This window comes from Canariomyces notabilis (assembly GCF_033297395.1).
Source record: "Canariomyces notabilis strain CBS 508.74 unplaced genomic scaffold N656scaffold_32, whole genome shotgun sequence".
Lineage (NCBI taxonomy): Eukaryota > Fungi > Ascomycota > Sordariomycetes > Sordariales > Chaetomiaceae > Canariomyces > Canariomyces notabilis.
The window spans coordinates 133562-156919 of NW_027041854.1; the positions used below are offsets into that span (position 1 = coordinate 133562).

A 23358-nucleotide genomic window follows, 5' to 3' on the forward strand; every position below is an offset into this window, starting at 1 on the left:
TGCGCTAGGGTATATGTTGACGATTTGCTTCTGGTGATCTCTAGGGGCGACCAGGACGGTGACGGCTGAGGTACTAGTAGGTAGTCTCTATCCGAGCGAGCTCCCTTTCAAAGCCCCCAAATCTCTGCCCATCGTCTGGAGTCGGTCCTCAGCGGGCCATCCAGCCGCCCAAACCTTGCCGGCTTACCCGTATTGGCTTCCGGGAGACAGAGCCACTCCCTCACACAATCAGGCACCTCTTCCTTGATGTGGCTGATACAAATCAAGGCCTGCTGGTCCGAAAGGCCCTTCACTTTCACCTTCCCGGACTCCGCCGCTGGACTCGGGATCACCGCCGACCTAGTGCGTGGGCGGCTGCCGGAGCCTGACGCGTACATTTTTTCTTCCCCGGAAGCTAAGAAAAGCATGCACTTGTCCCGTACAGCATCATCCATGCCACTGAACGCCTCATCGAGGACCACAATGTCCGGATGCTTTACGATTGCCCGAAGGAAGAGTAGGATGCGCTGAGCGCTGAATGACAGCTCCCCAAACATATAGTCGCTCGCCCACCCAACAGACACAGCTGATGAGCTCTCCGGGGACGGCAGCTTAGCAAAGGCGGGGTTGAGTTCTTGCTCAAACCACTTAAGCGTGGCCTCGACTTGTTCTTTGGCAACGTCGTCAAGATTGGGCTTGCTGCGAAAAGTGTCTGCCCACGCGCTTTCAAGAACTTGCCGGACCGTCAGATTGCGCGGCATATGCTGATGAATCTCGGGGCTAGAGTGTCCGACACGGGACTGGATGTCCCAGTAAGTCAGCGGGCGCTGCCCGGAACCAGGCTCGGGCAATCTGCTGCGACCGAAGAGCTTGATCGGCAGAGAGTAGGTCTGTGGATGGTCGGAACAGAGAAGTGAGACGATTGTGGTCTTTCCGGAGCCGTTGGGGCCAAAGACCCCCCACCTCTCTCCTCTCCGGACAGTCCAATAGAGCCCACCTATCGGCTTCCCATCTCGCTCCTCGGTCCAGTTGCCCAGCGCCACCTTATCTCCATACTTGACTCTGCAGCCCTGCATCTCAACAAGAGGTTCTCCTAAGACCCTGTCCGCAACAGGCTTCTCAACGACTCCATGAGCAATGCTGATGGAGAATTCCTCGCCCAGTGACTCGCCCACAATGCCGTCTTTCGTGAGCACTCGGCCCATTTCACCCAGAGCATGCACAGGGAGGGCCTCATCCTCTGGACCACCATTCTGGACACGTCGTACGTATTTCCTCAGTCCATCTAGAACGGTCTCTTTGTCACCCATAACTCCAACCTGCGAATCTGTCCTGAGGTACACTAGATGCGTGATCCACTCAGGTAACGGATCCTGCGGCCTGGCGCTCAACACCAAACGCGGGCTCGCCTTCTGGGCGAGGGAATGTAGTAGCGGACTCAGCCCAGCGACGGTGGGCGGATCCAAGCCCATGAACGGTTCATCCAGCAACAGGACCTCGGGGTTCGTCAGCAGGGCCCGAGCAATGCGCGCCCTTCTGCCCTGCCCGTTCGACAGGAACGAGACGGGAAGATCCAGCAGGCTCTCGAGCCGAAGGTCGACAACCACGCGCTCAAACAGCTTCGAGTCCACACCCTCGTCTCCGGGAAGCTTGGAAGGGTTCAGCTGCATGTTGCCCAGGAGGAAGTCCCTGAGTGAGAAGTCGGTGATCTCTCTCCGCGACTCGTACCGCGCCGATAAGTAGGCAGAGGCGGCTGGGCCAAGCCCACCCTCGCCATTCGCGTCAAAGCCAACATACTGGATCGCGAGCGCCGGCGACTTCAGCCGGTGCGATACCTGATCGGTGCTGAGGTACGGAAAAGAGCGGGCGGTCGGCGGGAAACACAGGTGCTGGCCACGAAGAATGTGAAGGAAGGTAGTCTTCCCAGAGAGTGACGGCCCAGCGATAGCCCAGTTGTGGGGAGTCTCGCTTCGTGAAGGAAGTTCAAAGCTCAAGCCCTTGAAAAGCGCCGGGTTTGGATGTGAGTGTGCATGTGTATGTCCCGTCGAGACTGTGCCCGGTTGGTGCCGGTAAAAGGTGCCATTGGCGATTCGAATTATGGGAGGAGGAATATTTGGGATACGCATCCTGCCAATTGAGGTCCAGCAACCTCTTGGACGGCCATGATGCTGTTGAAATCGAACAGTGAGTCAAACGAGAACCTGATCGTCGCTAATAAATTCGGAGATAATTCGAAGCGGCAACAGTGGCTGTGGTGGAACTCCTTAGGAGTACCTAATTATTACCTTAAACGGTTAGTGCAGGCTAATTGCCAAATATTACATAATCCAACCTTTGCCTTAATGGCTGCTCACGCGGCCCGTTGGCGCCTGGAGACAAGGAGCTGACCCCGGAACGCAAGGCTACTGCAGCCTTGAGCAACTGCCTCAACCCAAGCTTCTGTGCTTCGACTTACGCCTTGTCACGACCCCCCTCGCATCGCCAATCTGTTGGTACAAACTGCCACAACAGAGAGTGCCCGACACGAATCCGTCATAGGCCGAGCTGCAAAAACGATACATCATCACCAATCACCTGCATATTCCAGCCAACCTTCACGATGGTACGTTCCTCCTGCTCACAATCCCTCCAGTGCGCAAGTCGACAAGACCAACCCACTAACCCATCCCGCTCTCCAAACAGTCACTCCGCATCGTCCCCGCCGAGGGCCACCTGAACTCGTTCAGCCACATCGCTGAGCGGACAGCGGGCGCACCGTCGGCGCCGGGACTGCACGACACGCTGCGGGCGGGCGTTGGGCCGTCGCCGTACAGCGCCGCCGAGAACAAGCCGACGTCCGCACACCCGCTCGAGGCGCGGCTCAAGTCGTGGGAGGCGACGCGCGAGGCGCTGCGCATGGAGACGCTGCGGCGGACGTACGGCATCGCGGAGCCCATCCGCCGCGGGATGGAGCTCAAGATCACGCGCGAGGGCGAGTGGAAACCCATGGCGCTAGGCGGGACGTCCGGCGGGCTGGGCAGCGTGCATGAGGAGATTCTGAGCGGCAGGGACGACACAATCACGTGGGAGGATGTCTTCACTGGAGAGGAGTTGAGGGCGCCGGTGGGGATCCATGATGAAATCGAGAGGAAGTTGAAGATGCAACCGCCTGCGTAATAGGCGAGATGCTTTAGGTGGCGAATCGATGGGATTGCTGTCCGACGGCCCAGCACGCTCTCGGGTACAACCGGGGCGGTTTTGAGACCGTTGGATCGGCAATTGTGTACAGTACCTTATTCAAGTCCATGGAATCAAGGTCCAGCACGACAATACACTACGAATGCGAGAAAGGTTGGGACGCAGTGTTGACGGCAATCTTCTGACTTGACGGCATCTCCTTATCTTGCAGAGCAAGCAACAAAATACACGTGTGAACGGGTAACGTCAAGATCAGCAAACTCAAAGTTATGTTGCAGACGATAGCCTTACAGCTAGCCAAGAAGCAATACGGCGATTCACCAGAGAATTGGGTTCCTCCCATCCTAACATTCAATCACTTGGACACTTATACGAGCACAAAACGCCGAACCCGATTCCTACCCGGATGAAACTCAAAAACGTCTTCGTATAAGAGAGTCCAACCCAGCTCCCTGCCGCATAAATGCAATCCAATGTCCCAAAGGGCAAGAAGCCCAACACAATACGCCAAGATGGCAGCCCAATGTTCTCCATCCGCAGCAGCACTACGCTACCAGGGCTCAGACAGGTAGAGCTTCTTTAGAGCAGGCCGTCCAGCAGCGTTTGGCCAACTATAAGATGACGCAACACCCACCGCCTCCTTCGCGGGGTCTTCCTTCCCGGCTGCTGGTCTTACCCCCCTTGCCGGCCTCCTCTTCCTCCAGCATCTCAGCCGGCCGTACCGACATGTGCACAACATTTGGGCTGTCTATGCTAAACTGGTACTCTGCTCAAGCGGTCAGTCAATCTCTCTGCAGAATGCCAAGGGTCCGCACTCACTCTTCAACTGCTCCTTGTCGTCCAACAACTTTCCAAAATGGATTAACCTGATGCTGCTGGGACTCGCCGGCTTACCCTCCCACTCCTCACGCCATTCTCTCAATATCAACTCCTTCAGTTTATATACGGAAATGCTGAACGGGTCTTTGGCACCCGAGTCCGTGACGTCCGGAATCTCGACGTTGCGCTTCGCGAGGTATTTCTCATCTAGTCTGTAGGGATGCCGAGCCCCTGTCGGGAGGAGAAGTGTGATGGTACAGACGGGTGTATCGTGCGGGATTGCGGGCGGCGGCAGGTCAGAGGGTTCTATTGACAAGGAATCCCCCTCCCTCTGCTTCTCGACCGGCGGGGGAGGTTCGTCCCTCTCTTTTCCCTTAGACGATGCATCGGCGTCGGTGCTTGTAGTGGCCTGTTGGGCAGCCGTCTCATCCGCTGATTGTTTGTCCTGTGTCTGCTCGTTTGATGTTTCGTCCTCTATGTCGTTTACCGGTATCGGGCGCGTAGGCTGTTGTGCGTTTTGACCCCCCGATTGACCGCCACTAGTCTGGAAACCGTCCGCCATGGTCGCAGGCCTAGACAGCGGGAAGAGAACCGACGGTCAGAGTAATGGTGCGACAGCGAAGAAGTGGGACGCCTGGGCACTCCAAATCACAACGATGAACCCCGATTCCAAACAATAAAAATCCAAGATACAAGGGCAGCGAGTCACCCACTGCGACGGGTACGGATTGGCTGCCGGCTTCCGACAATCCAAAAGCGGTGCCTCACGTTAGCGAAGGGATGACCGGTCGACGGTGGGCGATCGTGTCCTTATCTCCCCCTTCTTCCGTCCAAGACACGAAGCACCTAGCGGCTGACAGGCAGATAGGGTGAGACTACTAGGAGCCGGGTAGACGGGAGTCGCTATGCCGCAGTCTAGAATCTTGACGGTGCAGTGGGGATGCCGGACTAGGAATCGGCTACCGATACAAAGCGACCGGATTCGATGCAAAGGAAACAAGCCAAAAGAGCGAGATCTATGACGCGACGCGCGCAGTGAATTGAACGGGCCGCGAGCGAAGATGAAACGGCCTGCTCGTCAGCCCAATATTTCTTCCCTTCGCTCCAGCAACAACTCGGGATTGGCGCAATCAGCGAAGGACGGAACAAGTGAACATCTGTTGGCACCAGAAGAACGTGATACCAGAATTTTCATTAGCAGCCAGCCGTTCAAGCGCCAGAGGTCGTTTGCAGCGGGAAAGGAAATAGGAAAGAAGGCTTGGCAGGAGTTGCGGTCGATGGCTGAGGATTGTGGAACACCTGCCAGGTGATCTCCCGGGGACGCTTTGGAAACGGCTGCTGTGGGCATGGCTTGATATTGGGGAAGGCCCACCGCTCAGCGCTCAGCTCGGTGAGACTCCACTAACGCACGGGCCACAAGCTCAGTCGCGGTGGAGTTCATGACGCATTCTCAAAAGCTTCTCGAACTTTGCATCCAGCGGTGCCCTAGTAGACCGTCTTGAAGAGCAGCTCGAAACCCGCAGGCAGGCTACATAGATCTGTTCACCTATACACAGACGAAATGCCTCGTTGGGTGCTGCTACTCGCTTTATGCTCATATACAGCAATTTCGTAGAAACTCGCTTTCCAGGCTTTCGGTCCATTCGGCATTTCCCGATTCGGCCCATTATCAATCGAACCCTCAGGTCAGGATCCCTCCCCGTGCTGCTTCTCAAGACCGCCCTTATTGCACCCATCCGACGGGTACACAAACACAGCAGTAAGATTTTTGTTTCACACCACGTAGGCCACTGCAGTGAATTACGTATGTAGCACATTGTGCTGCCATAGCCATGAGAAACTGAAGGTACCTCACGCGATTAGCTTCCGACAGGCCCAGGGTATCATCCAGCTTTGGCTTTCACGGAACGGATGCCAACTGCCTTGCGGTATCCTGCCGTGCTATCACCCCTTGTGAACCAGTTTCCCTTCGCGTTACGCCACAGGAGAAATGACGCGGAGTCAGCACACAGATTGTAGCGATCTAACCATTGCAGCAGGTACGCCAAAGGAGGCAGGCCGTACTGTACTCTGGAATCCCACTCGGCATCACTCGACTCACAACTTGTACGCCCAGGGGCAAAGATTTTCTTAACTTTCGCCCAGAAGCAAGAGATATCAAGGTTGCATAGTCGGGCCATAGTGGAGATGTGGAAATGCCTTGCGTCAGACTCGGCTCGGGCCATGATCAACCGACTCGCCACGAAACTGAAGCCGAACTCGGCTCCAGCCTCCCGGGAATAGCCCAAGTGAGGCCGGGCCGCGGCTGGGGCCGACCTGCCAGGATATTAGGACAGTTCAGTCGCTCAACGCGTCTTAGGTCTACTAAAACACCATGGGCTCTAGGTAGGCATTGCGGTTCTTCTTTAATACAGACCGTAGGTATTCCTTCAGTCAAGCTGAGCCCTGTTACTAATAGTCCGGACACATCTGAGGAATCTCTCACTCGACTAGAAACGGTCCTTCTTTCTACATGTAGCCCTCAGCAGGAATACATCTACCTGAACGAGAAGCTGTACAAGTACCATCTCTTCCTCGACATCCTCACTGGAAACATTGCCGTGGTGGACAGGGTATCATCGTACTCAAGAACAGAGGATGGTTAGGGAACGTTCCCGCTACTAAACGCAGGTACGACCAGCCGAGGGCGTCACTTTAAAGTCCATCGTTGGCAGCTGGAATGTCACCAAGTGTGGAGCAATCTACAAGACTCGAGGCGTTGGGAAAGGTTTACTGTCTGATATATCCATGTCCCAGAAAACCATCTCTATAGCGATACCTGGCAGCGAAAGCCTTGTTCAGGTTCTCATGGGAGAAAGTAAGTAGTGACTAAGTACTCTGTACTCACAGGACTCTTCCCACCGGACATTGTTCTTGGTCGTTGGGTTTTTGTCGGTTCTATGGTGCCGCTATAAGCGTGCAAAAAACCGCACTTAGTGCGCTTCATACCAGTGCAACCGCCTGGTATCGTTGTGGTATGTCGGATACGGGGTACCTTTGTGCCAGTCCAGGTCTGTTAAGAGGGGTAGTCGAGAGGATAATTTTCACATACAAAAATTGCGCTGCACTAACAGACGTCGATGACTCTCGAAGTACCGTGGTTTGAAAGTGTCCAAGCCATTGTCGGCGCGCAAGTACTAAATGGATGCTTCAGAGCAGGCGATCAGTAGGGAAGGTGCTGCTTTGAATCTCAATGGAACGCCAGGAGCCCTCGACTACTTTCTGGAGAGGTGAGAGAGTCTGGAAGCTGGACTCGGCGCATATATAAGTGGTAGTATTCGCCATGCTCAACGTTTCTACATCCCATTGTGTAACAGCCCACGAAACCACAAAGAAATGTTGAGTTCAAGGTATCTGTCACGGCACATGCCACTACCTAAAGTCGGTAGGCCCAGACCGCCAGGTACAGCAGAAGTGTGCACTACTCATGCGAAGCCGTTCTCACAAGCACCCCCTCCATAACGACCAAACAATTACCTATATCGTTTACTCTAGGCAAGTACCTATCGAAGGACATAATCCCGGAACCACTGTTCAGAGCCTGCCAGAGTGGATGTGCCACTGCTCCATCGTACGAAGGACGTCAGAGCAGAACATTAGGGACACAGCGTAGTGATACAGTCTCTAAAGTCTAAACGAAAGAACGACTCCTCTCAGGTCTGCCAGCAGAGAGTCTATGAAAGCATTGTGCTACATGTACCTGTCTGAGCAACAACCTTTCAAGTGACACGGTGGCAGGTACTTCGATCCAGGTTCATCACCATCCTTAAAGCGCAAAGATGTTCATTCATACCCCGAATGGATGTCCAGCAGCGTTTGTCATACGCGTTGCCACCCGCATAATGTTTGCACTTCTACCGCAGGACTCAGCGGGAGTAGTAGAGTACCCGGTGGATTGGCGAAGCCGTGTCATGTTGTTCTCAGCTGCACTGTAACAACGGATTTCATCCCATCGCGTGTTGAGGACAGTTCACAGGAACGGAAGGCACCACCGAGGTGGGTGTCTGGCTTTTGGTGAATCACAGGATTTATCCTGCCAACTACCGTAGTTCGGAAAGCGTTCAAGTTTCGAGTCTTCAAGCAAAATACTTCCAGTTCTTGGTTTCCCTTCTTACAATCCTCTCCGCTTCTCTGTCTCGAACTCGTCAGGACTGTGGCAAGAACCTTAGCACAGATCTCAAGCTACGTTGTAAGTTTCCATGGTGCCTCGCTTCTCCAACAAGTTTCCTATCTCGCCGTACCAAAACAGCAAGCGGCTGATCCTGACCAAACTCTTTGGCAACAGGCCGTTCAAGTTGCCGCCATCCTCAAACATGATCTTCCGATTCATCCTTGCCGTCGTGGCCGTAGCGGTTCACTTAGGCCTTGCCACCTCCGCCGTTGTTGACACAGAAGGATGGTCTCCCTCGCACAAGCACCACCGCGTCATTGGTCGTCGCGGGGGACCCGGGCCGGGACAGGTCTCGCTCGTCACGGCCACAGTCATCGTCACCGTCGGCGCCTCAACCACGACCGAAACCCTGTCCGCCACCCCAAAGCGCACCCACCCCTGCGGGGCAGCAGGTTCGACCGGCATCATCGGAACCGCGGGCGGCACGGGTGGCAGCAGCAGCATCTACAGCAACAGCACCACCGTGACCCTCAGCTCCACCCAGACCGTCACCTCGACTCTGACAACCGGCACCCTGACGGTAACCAAAACCGTGACGGTCCCAGCTGGTAGTAGCAGCACCCCTGGCGCCATGCAAACCACCACCAGCGTCAGCAGCAGCAGCAGCAGTTCCTCCTCGTGGACCTCGTCCTGGACCTCGTCCTGGACCTCACGGAGCACTTCCTCCTGGACCTCCTCGTGGACCTCCCAGACAAGTTCCAGTTCGTCCCAGTCTGAATCGGCCCCCGAGCCGAGCATGGTTTCGACAACGCCCATCAGCATCACTACCTCATCATTCTTGTCGTCTTCGTCTTCGTCTCCCGCGGCCAGCAACAGCTCCTCCCCGTCATGGACTACGAGCACCTTCTCGCAAAGCTCGCAAGCAACCGATCCTGCCAGTACCACACCTCATCACGCGACGTCTCCGAGCACGCCCAGTCCCATTATTAGTAGCACTACCAGCACACCTGTCACCGCCGGTGGTGCTCCGAGAGAAACGGGGGTGCGTGGTGGACTTGTCCTGGGCGCAGCTGTTGCCGCGTTGGTGGCTGTGGTGTGATAAACGGTTCCTTGCTGCTACTGGTGTCTCTGATTTCATTTCGAATTCCCCTGCGTTTGTTTGTTTGGTTTTGTTTTTTCTATTCCATCATTATCATATTCGAAAACTTTCAATCATTTACACCCGCCGGAAGCTCGTTTCAGTGGCATTGTTTTCTATGGAAATTCAGGGCCTCTCCCGATCTCCGGCTGGTCGGCGGCCAAGCTTCTCAGGGGCAACATACCACGTACGCAGAGATTTCCCCCCATTAATCCGTATCTGATTAGAATCCTGGCCTTGAAAGGCTTCTGGGAGAGGTAGCCAGGCATGAGTTGATTAAAGCGCTGTTTTGATTCCTTTCCCATCCCCTCAAAAGAGTCGCGGTGCCTGGGTTAGCTTGAGCCATACACTAGACGACCCTTAGAAGCCCTGTTAATCTCCGGCAAACTGCAGCAGGGGATAGTTAGGTGATTAATCAAGAGTCGATATATTCTGCACAATATGCCAAGCGAAAGGGGGGACCTTGTGAATATGAGTGTACATATGGACCCAAAGCAGCTCGAGATTTCATTACTTCCCTTATGGTATGCAGGACATCGTCGACTTGGTGACAACAACACATCATACACCCCTTACAATGCTCAGCCCAATCATAGCAGCAAATCGCCATTATTCGCAACGGCCTGCGCAGGCTGGTAAACCGTCTGCGGCGCATATTGATTCACCACATACCCGGCCCCTTCGTTCCCGTTGCCCCCAAAACTGTCCCCATGCTCCTGGATCTGCATCCTTTGCATCTGCGAGGCAAAGTAGGCGTCGGCGTCGCTGACGGCCTGCGCCAGATTACCGTTCTGGCCTGCCCCTGTCCCGCGGTCCGTGCGGGGGTCGAAATCGGCCGGCTGGCCGCCCATGCCCAGCTGGCTAAGCGACTTGTTGGCGTCAGACAACAAGCCGGACGGGCTGGGCACCTCCTGGCGCTGCAGCGCGGGCGAGTCCTGCAGGCGGCGCGGGCGGGCGTTGCGGAAGACGGTCTGCACGGGCTTGAGGTAGACGGTCGCCAGGGTGCCCACGTTGAGGCACATTTCTTCGAGCGTGACGGGGTCCAGCCGCTCCGACTCGGCCGTGATGGCCGGCTTCTCGCCCATGACGATGCGCTTGGCCGCTTCCATGTCGGTTGACAGCAGCCGCCAGTACATGTAGGCCCGGTCGCGCAGGTCCGGGTTGTCTGTCTCCTCGGTCGCCCACTTGAGCACCTTTGGGACCAGCTCTTGGCCCTTGGTCGGGCGCTGGATGAAAAGCTTGACCGTCGCAGTCAGAAGCGCGAGCTGCACCTCGACGGGCTCTTCCGAGAAGGAGAACAGGAAGTCTTCAAGGAGAGCATCAGAGTTCTCGATGCGGCTGGCATACTGGCCAATGACCCACACCATGGCCGCCTTGGCCTCTGGCTCGTCGAGCGAGTCAAGGTGCTCGCAAAGGGTGCCAATGATGCTTTCGTACTGGTTCGGGTACTTGCGGAAGATGTTGCGAATCACGACCGTCGCCTCCTGCACGATGTACGTGACCTTGGTGGAGACGAGTTCTAGTAAGAGGTTGATGCACCGTCTCGCGGCCGGCTCAATCTTAATGGCCAGCTTACCAATGGCGCGGACCGCCTTCCGCACAAAGTGAACATCAATCTCGGTGGCATACTCTCGCAGCTCCGTTAATACCTCGTCGATGTTCTTCTCGTTAGCCAGCATGAAGATGAGCTCGAGCTTGGTGACCTTGACGTAGATGGGATCGTTATATTTGCAAAAGAAAACCCTGATGTCGTTGCGCAGCACCTCTGGTCGCCGTTGGAGAATAAGCAATGCGTTCCGGAGAGCGAGGTATTGCACTTCGGGTCCCTTGGCGAGCAGCGTAACTAGGGGCGGCGACAGCTTCCGGCAGAGCGCGGATATTTGTTTCTGATCCGCAATGTAGTTCATCAAGTAAAGAATCACGCGGATACAGGTAAGTACAACCGCAGAATTGGAGTGGGAGAGCCGCGGGGCGATGCGCTCAGCAAGCAGTACTGCCTCGCCGGATTCTTGCGGTACGTAGGACATAAGCGCCTCCAAGATGTATGTCTGGCCCCATCTGCTGCTGTTAGCGTCCAAGTGCTTCGTGGACATAGTACGGAGCTTACTCGGAACAATCCGGTAGGATGGCAACCATCTTGGACGCATTGCTGTAGTCGATAGTGAGCTTGATGGCATCGCTTCTTTCCCATATATCCATCAAACTCGCCAAGGCGCTTGCCACCACAGTGGGGTTGTCGTCTTTGAGGAGACTGTTCAACCTATCAATGAGATCCGACTTTTCCACCATGTGTTTGTCGTGGTCGTATAGTTTGGCGACGCAATATGCTGCTGTCTTGCGCACGTATGGATCTGGATCTCGGAGGAGGTGCTTGACGATGGGTACGGTCGCCTCGACGAATTCGCGCACATGGATATAGGACATGGTTCGCAGCGCGAGCGCTCTGATCAGGGGGTTCGGGTCTTCCATATCCTGGGATGTATGAGCGGGCGCGCACGGATAACGGACCATCGCGACGACTGACATGTTCCAATACTGGTATCGCTTTTACCGCCACATCAGGGCGCATTCTCGCATAGTTGACTAAGAATAGGAAGCACCTGAATAAACGCAGCCGTCAGTCGAGCGCCGGGCCACGTAAAGGGGTCGTAGTACCCCACATTTTCTTGATCTCCAGACTCTGGATGGTCATGCAGCCGACGATGTCGGGAAACAGAGCCACCATGTCGTTGTTGCTCATGGTCATGTTGGCGACAATCTTCTTGAGTGCTATCTTCTTCATTGTGAAGTTCTTGTCCTTCTTCCCACCGCTGTTCAGCTCAAGGCGCAGCTCCGCGACTTTGCCCTGTCCCCGGTTTGGTAAGTATACGGGCGGAGGAATATATGCCATAAACATGTTGGCGACGGTGATAGGGGATGACTCGGCAGCATTGCGTCGGCCCGCAGCTGGGGATGATAGAAAGGAAGAAGTGTAGTAACGAGGACAAGGCCAGGGACGCAAGCGATAAATAGGTGGTGATCGAGGTGTGAGGGGCTGTAAAGAAGACCACAACGGCTGAACGCAGCAACAGATTCCTCCCCGCAACCCCACGGCAGGGAAACAAAGCCGGGCAAGAGAGCAATATGGGCACGAGGATCGAAGGACAAATCAGCTTACTCGAGCGAACAGCTTCGAATCTCCTCCAGTTTGTGAGCTCGACATGATTTCTGCTTTGCTTTTTTAGAAACGGTAATCGTCTGGTTCCGGGGGCGAGATTTCAATCTAAAGCAGTTGAGTCGGATCCAATGCTCGGCGTCGTACGGATACAGTATGCGATTCTTGCTGCTCGAGGGGATAGGACACACGGGGCTGGCCCCTACGCCGAGGCGCTGCGCCCTTTGTGTTTCGACAGCTGTCGATACAGAAAGCTAAATGGAAGCAGCCAATTCAACTTCTTGATCACATGCAGTGTCGGATGCGCCAAGCTGTCAGTGGCCGATTCCAGACTGTCGAGAATCCGAGACTTCGTTAGGTAACCGTCGCGGGAATCGCCGTTCGGTTCTCGAGGAGGGGCAAGATCGCGATGGAGGCAGAGAGACTGAATGTGCCGTCGTTCAGTCAAGCTGCTATATCGGAGCAATGTCTAACCTCACAGTCGGATCGAAGTAGTTGCAAGTTTGGATTATGCCGGCACGGGGAAAGGCCGGGGTTTAGCGGAAGACCCGGCGTGGGGCTGCCCCTGAAATTGATCCCTTTCTCAGCGATGTGCCCTGTGCACCCGCTGTGTGGGGAATTTGAGGTGCTACAAGGGCTCCAGCGGGTGGGGACAGCTGGAGCTCCACGTTCTCGTGCTGCACATGCGAATTCCTAAACCTCCATCGACGTCACCTCTCTCACCTTTGCGGCTTTACATCGTCGCATTGCACGATACGACACCCAGACGTATTGTATCATGTCTGCGCTCGCTAAACAGATGCCAACATGGGCCGTCGAGCTCAAGAATCCCCCGGCGCACCAGTCGAAGCAAGCTGGACTGCCTGACCCCCCGGGCTTCCCTTCGTCGCAGTCGGCTGCGACGTCCAAGGTAAAGATGCCCCGTCCCGATTATCTATCTGCAAGACTAATCGCAGTCGCGGTCGCAGAAGAAGGATGCAAAAGACAGCAAAGTTGCGCAGCGCAAACCGCCGACGCCGGAAGAAATGGACACGCTGAAGCTCAAGAAGGCATGGGAGGTGGCTTTGGCTCCCATCAAGAGCTTGCCCATGACGGCCATCATGATGTACATGTCGGGCAACTCGTTACAGATATTCAGCATCATGATGGTCTTCATGGCCTTCAAGAACCCTATCATGGGCATCCTGACCACCAACCAGGCGTTTGAGCGCTTCGAGACCGAGTCCAACAAGGCTCGCATCCTCCAGGTCAAGCTGGCATACGTAGCTATGCAACTGGTTGCTCTGGCGCTCGGAGTATGGAAGGTGAACTCGATGGGGTTATTACCGTGAGTGCTAGCAAGACTCGCTCTTTGTTGAGGACTATACGCTTACATACCTACCAGGACAACAAGATCGGATTGGCTTGCTTGGGAGACGCAACGCGAACCTGTCGAACGTGCTGTCCATGCATTATAGGGATCCTGTTCTGAATATACAAAGCCTCAACCACTTAGTCAATTTCGAAGCGCATTTTTGAGTGCTACTGGGTGCCCTGGCGAGGCCACAAGATCCCAGCATACTTTGCTGCAATACTCCGTCGTATATCCTGGGACCGGACATAATCCAACAACCCACGAACGCTGAGCTGCTTATTTCCAAGATTATATGGGGACGGCTAGGCAGCAGTTGGCATCCAATAGCTCCCTCCGAGTTAGAACCCTGGGATCGAGATGTGTCTCTGGTTGTTCATACGGGAAGCAGTTGAATTGGATTGGAATATCCTGCTTCTACAGAGCTATCTTATACCCAGTCACTTATCCCCCAATATCGCTTATAAACAAACGAACCATCTGAGGGAGTCGCGCAAGTGCGTGTTTGTCCATCAGACCAGGACTGGGACCGTCCCATCGCGGGCTGTCAGACTGGGGTTGCATTCCAGTTCATCCTTCAGGATTTCATGTACGGGTACGAAATACGGAGTACTTTGACAGTGACTGTTTATGTAGCATCTCATCCCGGTGTTTGCTGCATGGAACATGTGCGACGGACCCCAAGGATGACTCAGGGGCACACAAGTCACAAACACCTGTTTCGCTGGGGTCATCAACAGCCAATGTCGGTAATGTCCTCGGCTGGCTCCTACCTTCCAAAAGGCATCCCTGTTTCGAGGCGGATGTTTAGCAAATCTTGGACCGCATGGTTCGCGTTCTACGAGGCTCCAACAGTCGCAAGGCAGCAAACCGCCACGGCGTGGATAGTGAGGTCAGATATAATACCGACTGATCGCTGAAACATATTTTCCGAGCCATCTCTTCCTGCTCGGTATTTGTCTTGGGCTGAGCCACATTCCTCTGTGCAAGACTATATACCCCTAGATCATTCTCCTCGAAGACAAACATATTCGCCCGTTATCCAAGCTCGTTATCCAAGCTCAAGAGATTGAGCCCGTGTATCCGGAAAATACTTAGCAACTGTCATACCCCCTCCTACCGAGTACCCGTAACAGAGAGAGAGAACCGACCTCTTGTACGACATACATCCCAAGATGCACATCGCCATTCCGTTGGGCGTGCGCGGCCTCCAAGTATGCAACCCCCCTCCTGTCGCTGGACACATCACGCGCTAGAACCTCTTCGACCACCACTCACACCTGGAATACAACATTTAGTTCTTCATCTCCCTGACCATCCTCGCCCTCGCCGCGGCGCTCATCAATGAACAAGTCATCGGCGAAGTCCCCGTCACGACGCGCTACACCACCTTCACAGGCGGCTTTGGCATGATCGTGTGCGGGATCGGTGCCGCCGCCCTGTTTGTGCACGCCATCCCCCCGCTGGTGCCCGTCGTCTTGGACGGCCTTATGGCAATCTTTTTCCTCGCGGGCGGTATCGTACGTTGCGATTTCATCCTGTCTTCCATTTTTCACTCGTGGTATCTCCCGTGCGTGTACATATGATCTTGGAGGAGCTAACGTAGTTTAAAAAAGTCCTGGGCCATCGGCCTCCGCGGCACAGAAAGCTGCAGTGATGGCGGCGACATGCTGCTCAATGACCTTCTCAACCGGGGACGCATCGGCTCTGGGGACGACGCGCGGTACGGCGTGATCGGTCGGGATGACGACGAAAACGCCGTGTTCAGAAAGCTGCAGAGCACCTGTCAACGGGCCCGTGCCGACGAGGTGCTGGAGTTCGTTGCCTTTGCCATGGCCATCGGGTTGGTGGGTCTGAGTTACTTGATGATGAGGAGGGGAAGTGGACGTGCAATCGTCTGAGGGAGAGGTGTTGAAGCTAACAAGACCAAAGAGGATGTGATACAGCAGGGCAAGAGGACCGTGATGACTCTAATGGGCCAATCTCAGGCAGGCTAATCTTGAAGATATGATGTGAAGTTTGTGAGCCCCGCGCAGGCATCACCGTCGATTCACCTTCATGAGCCTGAGTTTGTTAGCCCAACAAAAACCACCAGCACAGCAGCATACGCTGCCGTGATCTGCAACACCTGATCTGACTTTTCCAGCCACAAAGAGTTGAACATCCCAAGGAAAGCCACACAAGCAGTAGTAGTGATAAGCCTCGTATAGAGATCGTCATGCAGCATCATCAGCCACATAGGCCCTAGCAAGAGGACGCCCCCAATGGTAGCAACGCACATGCGTTCCCAAAATGCTTTCATGCGTGTCTTCCTGGCGTTCAGGTAGCGAGTTCCGCCGATGGGCGACTTATCATCTCCCCAGAGCTCAACCGGGTCGCATGTCAAGGTTCCATCCAGGCTGAGGTCGCCTACAAGTCGTCTGATAACATATCGGTCGACGGCGCGCTCTCCAGTGGCGTAAAAGTAATCATTAGGTAGCTTGGTAACTTCAAGCATGTAGTCGTAGTCCCTCATTGCTTGAGCTATATCTTTTGTTAGTCAACTGTCAGGCTCGGCAGCAAATCTTCCCGTTGATCACGTACTGTATTGCGCCAAATCTTCTTCCCATCCCTTAGATTCCTCGTTCTTTGCGAACATGTCGACCGCGTGGTTTACCAACTTTACTTGCAGCTTCCGCAGCTTCATTCTCTGCAGTTCCGCAAAGCTGACGCGAAATATCCTCTTCTTAGGAGCTGGCTCCGTGATTCCAAGGAGACTCTTGAACCAGCGTGTTGACTGTCTTTCCGCACCCACAACCTCGCGAATCAGTTCGTCGCGGTGGAGATCCACTACCCACCGTCCCTGACTCACGGCATCTCCCGGCTGCAAGGTAACCGAGCCGCCGCTTCCCCCAAGGGGCTGTGGAGGGGCCCGCGGGTTGTGATGGGGATAACCGAGCGTGGTACTCGCGGCACGTAAGCTGGAGACGCTGGATGCACGCCTTGGCTTATGCACTTTTCTTTCCGGATGGGATGTAGAGGATCGGTCTCTACTGCGGCTGCCTGGGCCTGGGGAGTCTGGCGGAGATGGGCTCATTGGCCGTGTTGTGTAAGCCCCCAAAGACAGGGCGGGCTTGTGAGGTTCTGGTTTGGAGTCTTGGGTATCCGATCTGGTGAGTTGTAACCGCACTTCTGGTGGTTCAGCGCTTGCCCTCCTGTTATAGCTAGCCTGGCAAGCCTGGTCTGCAAGTATACGGAGATTAGTGTAGGGCTCGCTCGTTTGATGAAAGTGTTTGGCCAATATAAACCCTACCCTCTTGATCCGGGGCAGACTGTGTCTCTTCCCCTCGAATTCCTCTCTCAAGGTCAAGACTAATGCCCTGGTGCGGCATTGTCGGTATTGATGTCGGGTGAAATGGCGACGGCAACAGTCCTTCCTTTTTGTCGACTTTGATCTAGGGAGTTAACAACTTGAGGATTTGATCTGATTAGATAACCTCGAGAGCTCTTGCTAGTCGTATGCGCTACAAATAACAAACGTCGATGGAGCACATGAGGTGCGGAACTTGAATAATAGGTTAAAATGTATAAAGGAAGGAGCTAGTTACCTGAGATATGCAGTAAAGATGAGTGGCGACCATGGAGCGATTTCCACCAGCGCATAACTTATCTACCTTAGCCTTCTAAGGCTCTCTTAGAATTTCCTCTCTCTGTTCCTCTCCTCTTTCCCCCAGTCAAGCATCTTTTACCAGTCTGTTCGCGCGTAGGGGTAAGGTAGGTGGATGGCTGTGTGAGGGCCGGAGGCACGGCAGTTCCAGTAGTAGTTGAGGTCAGATCGAGGCGCTGCGGACGGGACAGACGGACTGCATATAATGAGTAGGTACTCTTCCAGTGGAGTATTGCCACGTCAAAGACTCAAAGCATGGTGTTCTTGATGCATGCAGAATGCAGTGTCTGCAACCAAGATGCACGTTAGCCTACATATAAGGTACCTAGGAAGTAATCCAGAGGTACCAATACAATTCCGTAACCACTGGCAGACTGTTCCAAACGGCGTAGCCGGAGACGGGATGTCGCTCGTTCACCTTGCATGATGGTTTGCTGCCAGCTGAAGCTCAGCCACACGGCCACAAGTTAGGAAGAGAAGCTAGGTTCCCTGTTACCCGCGTCCGATATTTGGACGGCTGATATAAATCACTCCTGTCAGCTATAAGTCATGAGACCCCAATGATACTGCTGGCACGGCCAAACTCACTAATATCAAGAACTGGGCTCCGAACCTTATCAAGATGGCCGGGCCACGCTGTGCCATTGAAACCCATCACCTCAAGATCGATATAGATTTCGATCGCATTCTCACAATCACCTTCCCGCACACATCTTGGGCAATGTCGTACATGAAACACCTTCAAGACAGAGCCTACCATGAAAACTCGCGAGCACGCCGGGATGACGATTATACCGTCAGTATGAAACTGCCAAAGAATGTCGACCGTATGCACATTGGGCTCTCAACGAGCGCCGAGGAGGGTGGTGCTGTATCCCTCGTCTTCGAAAACAAGCAGTGTGCTAGCGATTGGCTAGACAACTCGCCACTGTGGGAGAAGTCACGCTCAAGCTCACCTAGCGCCGAGATGTCGTCCGTGATTAGGACGAGGTGGACACATCAGGACTTTGAGAACCGCATGGCTATGAGCTCATTGGGCCGGAAAAGGGAACCTGAAGCAAGAGTGACGGATCTTGCGGGGAATCCCTTCGTTGAACATGATGTGCTAGACCTGGAAAACCGAAGGGATCATTACCAACGCCGGTTGCCTAAGAAGCCGTTCTGGAAGCTGGGATGATGCCCCGGGCGGCACTGATCTAATCAGCGTTATGCGTCTTGCAGCGAAGAAGACGCAGAAGGAGATGCGGATGGCAGCGTCAGTAGCTGCCTTCGGCGAAGTAAGTGTTGGCTGGAGAGTCCTGATGCGTCAGTACCATCATCATCGGCGGTATCGTTGTGGGTCACAAGGACGGTACGGTGTAAGGGCGAGAGCGGCGGTACAAAGTCTTCCAGTTGGCCAGTACATTACTGTATTAACCCGACATGAAGGGGGCAGAGACGACGGCAACATGCTCAAACAACCATGATACGATAATATATTGAAACACGAAGACCTTCCCGGGTATCTACCTACATACAAAACCATCATTGCCCTCAGGCTAACTCTGACAAGAATCCCACAGACCCAACCACACCCACAATCTCATCATAGTGTCATCGTCTTGATTTTCTCACATGATCATTCCAATCATCAGCGACATCTCCCCATCCATGTACCCATTCAAGGTTCCGTCTTCATAACAAGCCCCAAATTGAAAGCAAAAGCAACAGTCCAACCAACTCCAACGCCAGAATTCAACAAGCCCAGACCCCCCTTACCTCCTGACACTACTAGCAACACTGCTCATGGTGTCACTGATCCTGCTGCCCAGTCCACCAAGCCACTTGGGCACCTTCAGACTAAGCCTGATGCGGCCCTCGACGACGCTGTGCACCACATTGATAACAGCAAAGGTCGTGCTGCCAATTGCACGGAACACGGCCAAGCTCGCCACGGACCAGAGGATGAAGCGTAGATAAAAATTGTCGCCAATCGAGCTGCCGCCGTAGGCCTCGCTGACGGCCATAGCCAGCGTAGCGTTAGCAATCAGCCACGACACCACCATGTACGTCCGCACACTCTTGTAGTAGTCCTGCTGCAGCTGCTCATCCGAGATCCCCGCGGGGGGCACCTCGACACGGTCGCGCAGGTTCCGCAGAGCCTCGTCGTACCCGGAATCAATGTCGAGCTGCTCGCTGGGCATTTCCAGCTCGACCGTGCTCCCCTTTCCAATGGCACCTCCGAGATCAGTACGCATGACGTTGTCGCCCTTGGTGCCCCACGTGACGTCGTGCGTGTTGCAAAAGGCGTAGATCTGCAGCGTGCAGATGTAGCTGGGCAGGAGGATGAAGTACTGCAGCGACGAGGTGAACATGTGCCAGGGGTCGAGGTACAAAAAGGACATGACAAAGTACAGCCCCACGGTCGACGCCATCGAGACGATCAGGTTGGTGAACACGTTGTTACCGAGTTGCAGGTTGGGATCGTCCTTCATGGTGAGCTGCCGCACGACGATGAAGACGCAGGCAAAGGTCGTGTAGGCCATGATGATGGCGTAGATAATCATGGAGGCGAGGTACATCTTTTTGGCGCCCTGCGGCCGGTTGCCGAGCGAGAGGATGAACTGGGTCGAGATGAGCAGCACGCAGACGTAGCGGAGGATGGTGAAGATGTACAGGGCCGCGCGCCCGCCGAACGGGTCGACGTTGGGGTCGGCCAGGCCGCCGGCGATGAAGTAAAATGTCAGGTAGAAGTTGGCGAGCGAGAAGTAGGTGAACATGAGCTGGATGAACTGGTAAAAGAACTCGATGTGCAGGAGTATCTTGCGCGCCACCGTGTGGTCCGTCTGCCAGATCTGCTTGAAGTGGACCAGCGAGTAGACGGCGGCAAAGAAGGCGCCATTGAGCCATCGTCGCCGCTGCGAGACGAATTCAGGGACCGTGTCTGTCCGTGTCGTGTCGTGTCAGTGAGACTGAAGGATATGGGAACATGAAGTGAACAGGGGACGCTTGAAAATACTGATATCAACTCACCAGGCACATCTGTCTCGCCCGAGCACCCCTTGACGTACTTCAAGACCCATCTCTCGCCGCGCTTCGCCACCAGCTCCCAGCAGAGAATACGGTCCTCGGCCAGGTACATGTTCGCGGTAAACACGTCGGCATGCTGCCCGTGCAGCGTCTCGCCCTTGAAGTACTGGCTGAGAGGGCCGTGGCCCGTCTCGTCGTTTTGCAGAGCATGATACCGGTACGCGCTGAGAGCACCTGGAAGGACTGTAATATAGCCAAAGACGCTTTCCAGCGGCTTGTCGAGAATGTTGGACATTTTGTACTCGAAGTTCTGCGAAGCAACGAGGGGATTGAGCAGGTTCGCACCCAGTTTACCCTTCATAGCCTTGATCTCGCCGCATGCCCCGGCCACATTGGAGTCGGTATCAAACGCCTTCCAAAGATGGTACAGCGCCGTGCCCGCCGGGCGAGTACCGACGTCCAACAAGATGCACACATTCGGGTTGAGCGCCTTGCCAAAGGCATTGAAGAACCAACGATGCGAGTTGAGCTTCTTCTGGTTTTTCTCCTTGAGACAAAAAATGATCTGGCACGGCACAATGCCCTTCTCGGCGCCCTTGAACTTGAGGTCCGAGTCGAGCGACACTTGGGTCGTGTATTCGTACACATGGGCCTGCACCGCCTTCTGGTTGACGTAGTTTTTCGCGATGCCGTGCTGGTAGACGCCCATGGCGGCGAGCGCGTCGAGGGTGCGCGGGTGGATCTTCTCGCGCCCGTCCGACACGACGCAGACGACAATCTTCTGCCATCCGTTCTCGCCCCAGGTGCGGCTCTTGTTGCGGCTGCAGAAATGGCTAATGTTCTTCATGACGGCGTGCATCGTCCTCGTAAAGTTGAACTCATCCTCGTTGTACATGGTGATGCAGATGAACAGCTCCGTCTCGCGCGCCGTCCGCCCAATGTTCTGGCGCAGCTTGTAGCCTCTCTCAACAAAGTCGTCCGGATCGCACGTCACGGCCGTATAGCGCATGTGCGTGAACTCAATCTCGTCGCGGCGCGGCAGGAAGCTGTAGAGAATCGTGGGGATTTTGCACTCGAGCACGAGCTCGCCGTTGATCAGCTGCACCTCCTTCTTGCTCATCTGCGGCGCGCGAACACCCCGGCGCTCCTGCTTGCCCTCGGGCGCGGGCCCGTAGCGCTCCACCTTCTCCTTGACCGGCTCGTCCGTCGGGGTCTCGCTCAGCGTTACCTGTGACTGCGCGTACGATTCACGGCCGTGTCTCTCGCTCAGGTCCGACTCGGGTGCAAACACGTCGTCGGGGTCCTCGGCCAGCGGGATGCTCACTGTCGCGTCGTCTGCAAACGAGTGGCCGGAGCTGCGGACACCCGTCGAGAAGAGGGGCGCAGGCGGTAATGGACGTCGAGGACTGCCGCCGTATGTTGAGGCCGGGGTGCCTGGTCTGGGGCTGCCGTTGAGATCTGCTGGTTCATACCGGGTGCTGACTGGCGGCGGGCGGCTGTACTCTGAAGACGGTCGCGGCGGCGTCCACGGTCGTGATGGGGTCCATGGTCGAGTCGGCGACGAGCCGTCCAGAGACGGGTTGTAGGCGCTGAACGATGACGGCTCGGGAGGCGGCATGGTCGGCGGATCGAGGATGGATGACTGGCGCGAATTGAGCGAGGGTTCGTAGTTGCGCCTTCGGCTCCTGCTTTGGTTCCTCTGTAAGCGCGTGACTACGGATACCGTGGGCGGCACTCCTGTTTCTTCTGGGTCAGGCTCGCAGTGCGCCTGGAAGCGCGCCTTCTTCCTCGGGGATGGTCCCTCTGGAAGAATTGGCAAGCTTTCCGCCATGACGACTAGACCTGGCTCTGGGCGCTTTCTCCTCTGCAGCCTTATCGTCAGGCCTCTGTTGGCTGGCTGTCCGTCGACCACAGTCCCTTCTGTTACTTGCTTGGGCCGCAGGCCCGTGGTAGCTAGGGCTCCGGCAGAAGCAGTCTTGCCGGACAATAATTTCTTCTGTGGCTCGAGGCGTAAAGTAGTTCCCTGCGCACGTTCCGCGGGCAGGAGTGCTTTCTTGAGTGAAAGAGGGGGAGGGATAGGAACTTCAGGCAAGACATACGGTCGGGAGTCGTAGGGCTCCTCCATCGACGTCAACAGGCGCACCGCGGCACCGTGACCCGGCGTGCCAGTTGCCGTCGCCTCGTCCACATCGTCATACGAAGGGAGCGTGTACTCGGGAGGTCGCCCGTTCATAGTGACTGCGTCTGTGGCGGCACGGCTGAGGAATGTTAATGTGTCTTTTGAGACACGCGCTCAATTGAGCGGGCCACCCAGACTGAAAGGTATGTGCCGATTGATGACTGCGATTTGCGCTGGTAAGTAAGGCAACTCAATGTCAGCGGATATGGTATTCTGGAATGCGACAGTTCCGATCAACCACGAAGGGTATGCTTGCTTGCGGCTTTTCCCGGGAAGAAAAAGTGAGGGACTTTTAGAAGTCTGTCACAAACACCGTGGAGACAGTGGCAATTGCTTTTAGGTCCAGAGCAGTTTAGTAGGCAACGGTTGACCGGAATGCGGCTGTCATCTGGACTCGTCCCTCTGTGTTGGAATGTTTAGTTGCGGTTATGCGCGAAATGTTGCCGGGGCAACCAGGCGTGGCGTTGACGCTGAGACCCACTAGCGTTGCGTACCTGGTTACGTACCCCACTCGTCCCTGAACCCTGACTGCTGATCACTTTGACCGTTTGACTCGCGGAGCACGGACTCGGCCTGGATGGATCAGAGGATGCTCCGGGACCGTGGGACGACACCTGCCTCTCACAGTCAACGAGATGCGATTATCCAGACACTCTATATTGAATACAAGAAATAATCGGGCAAATGCAGCAGAGTTTCCAACGCCAAATTACATGCTATGCATACGCCCGTTCCGAGCAAATTACAACTCAAACC

The 23358-nt window shown here is 55.1% G+C and overlaps 11 protein-coding genes across 11 annotated transcripts; 6 read left to right on the top strand and 5 right to left on the bottom strand.

The window, feature by feature from the left end:
• Positions 1-107: 107 nt before the first annotated feature.
• Positions 108-2105, bottom strand: N656DRAFT_718037 (P-loop containing nucleoside triphosphate hydrolase protein; the record flags this gene model as incomplete). Its single annotated transcript, XM_064812246.1, has 1 exon — positions 108-2105. One exon carries the CDS (start codon positions 2103-2105, stop codon positions 108-110), a length of 1998 nt encoding a protein of 665 aa, XP_064665992.1.
• Positions 2106-2451: 346 nt separating this feature from the next.
• N656DRAFT_784180 (proteasome maturation factor UMP1) lies at positions 2452-3464 on the top strand. The gene is made up of 2 exons (XM_064816110.1): positions 2452-2581; positions 2662-3464. Exons 1-2 carry the CDS (start codon positions 2579-2581, stop codon positions 3133-3135), a joined length of 477 nt encoding a protein of 158 aa, XP_064665993.1. The 5' UTR covers positions 2452-2578; the 3' UTR covers positions 3136-3464.
• On the bottom strand, positions 3405-4537 carry N656DRAFT_839760 (uncharacterized protein; the record flags this gene model as incomplete). Its single annotated transcript, XM_064818912.1, has 3 exons — positions 3405-3922; positions 3976-4449; positions 4510-4537. 3 exons carry the CDS (start codon positions 4535-4537, stop codon positions 3768-3770), a joined length of 657 nt encoding a protein of 218 aa, XP_064665994.1. The 3' UTR covers positions 3405-3767.
• A 1611-nt stretch (positions 4538-6148) lies between these two features.
• N656DRAFT_784183 (uncharacterized protein) lies at positions 6149-6955 on the top strand. The gene has a single exon (XM_064816111.1). The coding sequence runs from the start codon at positions 6171-6173 to the stop codon at positions 6618-6620; it is 450 nt and encodes a 149-aa protein (XP_064665995.1). The 5' UTR covers positions 6149-6170; the 3' UTR covers positions 6621-6955.
• Positions 6956-8213: 1258 nt separating this feature from the next.
• On the top strand, positions 8214-9224 carry N656DRAFT_848602 (uncharacterized protein; the record flags this gene model as incomplete). Its single annotated transcript, XM_064819307.1, has 1 exon — positions 8214-9224. One exon carries the CDS (start codon positions 8214-8216, stop codon positions 9222-9224), a length of 1011 nt encoding a protein of 336 aa, XP_064665996.1.
• Positions 9225-9853: 629 nt separating this feature from the next.
• On the bottom strand, positions 9854-12159 carry N656DRAFT_792517 (Adaptor protein complex beta subunit; the record flags this gene model as incomplete). The annotated part of the gene is made up of 4 exons (XM_064817091.1): positions 9854-11321; positions 11371-11735; positions 11788-11863; positions 11924-12159. The coding sequence occupies 4 exons, from the start codon at positions 12157-12159 to the stop codon at positions 9854-9856; spliced, it is 2145 nt and encodes a 714-aa protein (XP_064665997.1).
• A 1036-nt stretch (positions 12160-13195) lies between these two features.
• On the top strand, positions 13196-13874 carry N656DRAFT_771804 (uncharacterized protein; the record flags this gene model as incomplete). Its single annotated transcript, XM_064813886.1, has 3 exons — positions 13196-13327; positions 13374-13744; positions 13802-13874. 3 exons carry the CDS (start codon positions 13196-13198, stop codon positions 13872-13874), a joined length of 576 nt encoding a protein of 191 aa, XP_064665998.1.
• Positions 13875-14943: 1069 nt separating this feature from the next.
• N656DRAFT_801809 (uncharacterized protein) lies at positions 14944-15669 on the top strand (the record flags this gene model as incomplete). Its single annotated transcript, XM_064818170.1, has 3 exons — positions 14944-14982; positions 15067-15288; positions 15385-15669. 3 exons carry the CDS (start codon positions 14944-14946, stop codon positions 15667-15669), a joined length of 546 nt encoding a protein of 181 aa, XP_064665999.1.
• A 155-nt stretch (positions 15670-15824) lies between these two features.
• On the bottom strand, positions 15825-16844 carry N656DRAFT_801810 (uncharacterized protein; the record flags this gene model as incomplete). Its single annotated transcript, XM_064818171.1, has 2 exons — positions 15825-16291; positions 16352-16844. 2 exons carry the CDS (start codon positions 16842-16844, stop codon positions 15825-15827), a joined length of 960 nt encoding a protein of 319 aa, XP_064666000.1.
• A 1192-nt stretch (positions 16845-18036) lies between these two features.
• N656DRAFT_801811 (uncharacterized protein) lies at positions 18037-18591 on the top strand (the record flags this gene model as incomplete). The annotated part of the gene is made up of 1 exon (XM_064818172.1): positions 18037-18591. One exon carries the CDS (start codon positions 18037-18039, stop codon positions 18589-18591), a length of 555 nt encoding a protein of 184 aa, XP_064666001.1.
• Positions 18592-19168: 577 nt separating this feature from the next.
• On the bottom strand, positions 19169-22041 carry N656DRAFT_761446 (glycosyltransferase family 2 protein; the record flags this gene model as incomplete). Its single annotated transcript, XM_064813240.1, has 2 exons — positions 19169-20337; positions 20427-22041. 2 exons carry the CDS (start codon positions 22039-22041, stop codon positions 19169-19171), a joined length of 2784 nt encoding a protein of 927 aa, XP_064666002.1.
• Positions 22042-23358: the final 1317 nt, after the last annotated feature.